Source organism: Phoca vitulina, unplaced genomic scaffold (genome assembly GCF_004348235.1).
Source record: "Phoca vitulina isolate PV1807 unplaced genomic scaffold, GSC_HSeal_1.0 scaffold92, whole genome shotgun sequence".
In the NCBI taxonomy this organism is placed as follows: Eukaryota; Metazoa; Chordata; class Mammalia; order Carnivora; family Phocidae; genus Phoca; species Phoca vitulina.
In genome coordinates, this window is record NW_022589795.1 from 1,556,318 (window position 1) to 1,560,117 (window position 3,800).

Sequence of the window (3,800 nt, forward strand, 5' to 3'; positions counted from 1 at the left end):
TGTAGAATGCAGACCGCACCAGTCCCTACCTTACAGGCTGCTGTGAGGATCAATGGGGTAATGGGCTTAGGCTTAGGCTGTTTCTTTTCTTTTTTTTTTTTTTTTTTTAAGATTTTATTTATTTGCGAGAAAGAGAATGAGAGACAGAGAGCATGAGAGGGAGGAGGGTCAGAGGGAGAAGCAGACTCCCTGCTGAGCAGAGAGCCCGATGCGGGACTCGATCCCCGGACTCCAGGATCATGACCTGAGCCGAAGGCAGTCGCTTAACCAACTGAGCCACCCAGGCGCCCAGGCTTAGGCTGTTTCATGAGGTTCCGGGGTTACACAGGTTTGAACACTGACTTAGGAAAGATAAAAGAGTAAGATTTGTGAGCATCTCTCCAGCAGACCCTGGCGGGGGCAGTGTGTACGTGGGGTGGCTATCTCGGGGTGGGCGGGGGGTGGGGGGAGGAGGATGCCGCCGCGTAGACTACGAAGCTCTTCACCTCTCCAAGTCAAACGCTGCCACGTCTGTCCCTCTCACTTTCCATCCCGAGTTTACCTCCAAATATTAGACTATGGGAGAAAAGATCAAATAAAACGTTCACTAACCGAGCACACGTCCATCGCCGGGTTGTCGTGGGTCGCCGGGCACGTATCTCCAGGCCCCGCCCCGCCCCGCCCCTCCCCGCCGCCGCGGGACTGCTCATTGGCCCGCGCTGCGTGACGTTACGCGCGGCTTTTTAAGGCGGAGTCGCGGGGCCGGCTCCGCAGTGGCAGCAGCGCCGGCGGTGCTGGCGGCCGTGGCACGCGCTGGGGGCGGGCGTGCAGTTTCGCGTGGAGGCTCGGGTGGCTGGCCTGGGGAGAGTGCGGCTGCCGGAAGGTAAAGGGGCTGTTCAGGCGGAGCTGAGGTGGCTCCGGTGCGGGGACCTGGGGAGCTGGAGTCGGCGATCCGGGCAAGGCGAAGTGTCACGGGACAGCGGGAAGGGGGTCGCGGTGTTAAGGAGGGTCGTGTCAACCGCTTGGGGACGTGGAGGGCAGGCGGGAGCGGGCCTTACTCTCCCGTCTGAGCGCCCGTACCCTAACTTAATTGGGGGGCGCTGCCCGACCTGCTCCTTCCTGTGAGGATTCTCGCGTGGGGAATGAGGGTCTCTGCGTCTGCGACCGCGCCACGAGCTCGGAGAAGAGGCGCGGGAAGCCGACCATCTCCAGATCAAGGCCTCACCCCCCAACCTGTGTCCAGGACCCGGGGGTCTCTGTAGATCTCGTCTCCCCTGAAAGCGGGGAGCGCCTCTGTTACACTTGGAGCTGTTTAAAAAAACAAAACAAAAACTGGAATTTTAAAAAGGAAGGATGGGCGACTGATTTAGGACAGGATCTAGAAGTTGCACATATCATGTTTATTTTTAAACGTCTCCTTTTTTTCTCCCCTGACTTTTTCCCGTTCAGATAACCCAGCCGCGGTCCCCAAAGCCTGCAGTTCAAGGCCACCTTCCTGCCTCTCCTGTGTGCCCCCTGACCTGCACCTTAGCTGGAGCTCACCATGGGGAACCACTTGACTGAGATGGCTCCCACTGCCTCCTCTTTCTTGCCCCACTTCCAGGCCCTGCATGTCGTGGTCGTTGGGCTGGACTCTGCTGGAAAGACCTCGCTCCTTTACCGCCTCAAGTTCAAGGAGTTTGTCCAGAGCGTACCCACCAAAGGCTTCAACACAGAGAAGATCCGGGTGCCCCTGGGAGGGTCCCGTGGCATCACCTTCCAAGTGTGGGATGTCGGGGGGCAAGAGAAGCTGCGACCACTGTGGCGCTCCTACACACGTCGGACAGACGGGCTGGTGTTTGTGGTGGATGCGGCCGAGGCTGAGCGCCTGGAGGAGGCCAAGGTGGAGCTACACCGCATCAGCCGGGCTTCGGACAACCAGGGTGTGCCTGTGCTCGTGCTGGCCAATAAGCAGGATCAGCCTGGGGCGCTGAGCGCTGCCGAGGTTGAGAAGAGGCTCTCGGTCCGAGAGCTTGCAGCCGCCACGCTCACGCACGTGCAGGGCTGCAGCGCTGTGGATGGGCTGGGCTTGCAGCCGGGCCTGGAGCGCCTGTACGAGATGATCCTCAAGAGGAAGAAGGCAGCCCGGGTAGGCAAGAAGAGACGGTGACCCGAGGCTGTCCCCTTCTCACCAGTAGGGGTCTGTACACCTGGACAGCCAGGCGGAGCCCGTGGCCCCTCCCTCAGCTCTGGGCTGCAGGACCTGTCCGCCTCAGTGAAGGACCAAGGAGCACACTGGGGGTCCTGTTCTAGTGCAGCACTGGGGAGGGGAGGGGAGATGGGATGTCTTCTCCTCTCCCTCCCTCATCCCCACCTCTGGAGAAAAGAGGGCTGCAGGACTGGGGAGGCTTAAATGTAAGCCGTGACTCTACCTCGACCCTGTTTCTTCTTTTCTTCTCTGGCTTGTTGATGAGATGTGTTTTGGAGCAGAAGAAGGTTGTTTGGAGCAAAAGAAGGTTGTTTGGAGAATGCATTTGGGATGAACGAGGACTGTCTCCCCACCTCCACCCCCCCAACTGGGGGTGTCCCCCAGGCTGCTTTTCTAAGGATGCTAGTCACAATAGTCTTTATTTTTGTGTCTGTGTGAAAGTGCCAGGAACCCTTCCCCACATTTGTAGATCCATAACTGTTTTTATAAGCCGTGTGTGTCCTCTGTAGTATTATTAACTATTTTTTAGCATTTGCCTATAAGTTATTAAAGACTGATGATACTGTAGCTCTGACCTTGGTCTGGCATTTTCTTACCCAGCCCCAGGAGTAGTCCCAGATTTCTGTATGGGTGGCAGGAATGGGTGGGGGGAGTTTTATCTTGAAGCTGAATTTGCAAAGGAAACACGGGATGGCTGGTGGAAATTACAGATGGAGTTGAAATTGCCCTCTCCCAAGCTATTACCTGATTTCTGCAGGTTTTTTTGGGGGGTGTCCCTTCTTTCTCCTGCTTCCTCCCCCCTCCCCTCATCCCCTGGCTCTTACTTGCCCCTCATACCAGCTGGTCCTTGGGGACACTTTCCTAGGTTTATATAGGTAAGTCCTCAAGGAGCCATTCTGTTCTCATCCTCCCCCACTCCTTGGCACTCAGGCTGATCTGTTTTTTTTTCCACCTTGGGGGATCCTGTGAATATGGAAAGTAATTCCTTCCTGGCTTTCAGCCATCTCCGTGTGCTGAATCCTGCTGACCACAGCTCACCGGCAGCAGCGGCAGGGGCTGGTGCTGGGGAGGTCTGGGCTGGATTGAGCCAGCCCGGCCCTGGTGACTAAGCTGTGAGTTGTCCAGCTCTGGGAATGGTGGCTGTTCCCACAAGAGGGGCTGTAATAGCAGTCGCGGTTTGTGCCTGGTGGGAGTGTGGACTACTAGACATCCACTCCCCCCTCCAGGGGAGGAGGGGGAAGGTGTAGGCCACCAATAGTGGTAATAAGAATAATATGCTAGGGGCACCTGGGTGGCTTGGTTGGTTAAGCGTCTGCCTTTAGCTCAGGTCATGATCTCAGGGTCTGGGATCCAGCCCTGTTATGGGCTCCCCGCTTAGCAGGGAGTCTGCTTCTCCCTCTCCCTTTGCTCCTCCCCCTGCTCATGCTCTCTCTCTGAAATAAATACAATCTTTAAAAAAAAAAAAAAAAGAATAAAATGCTAATGTTGTGAGGTCCAGAGGGCCTCTGCCCAGACTTTCAAGTCTGCCCCCTCCACCGACACCCAGGGCTGGCTGAGTCTGAGATGATGAAAAATCAGATCCTCCTAATCTGGATGGGGGTAGTGGGTAAAAACCAAGCACAATTCTTTCCAT

General features: G+C 56.4%; 1 protein-coding gene across 1 annotated transcript; it reads left to right on the plus strand.

The window, feature by feature from the left end:
* The first annotated feature begins 765 nt into the window (after positions 1-765).
* On the plus strand, positions 766-2,735 carry ARL4D (ADP ribosylation factor like GTPase 4D). The gene is made up of 2 exons (XM_032396504.1): positions 766-862; positions 1,429-2,735. Exon 2 carries the CDS (start codon positions 1,523-1,525, stop codon positions 2,126-2,128), a length of 606 nt encoding a protein of 201 aa, XP_032252395.1. The 5' UTR covers positions 766-862; positions 1,429-1,522; the 3' UTR covers positions 2,129-2,735.
* Positions 2,736-3,800: the final 1,065 nt, after the last annotated feature.

Coding starts and splice junctions, on each gene's coding strand:
- ARL4D (XM_032396504.1), top strand. CDS start 1,523: ATGGGGAACCACTTGACTGAGATGGCTCCCACTGCCTCCTCTTTCTTG.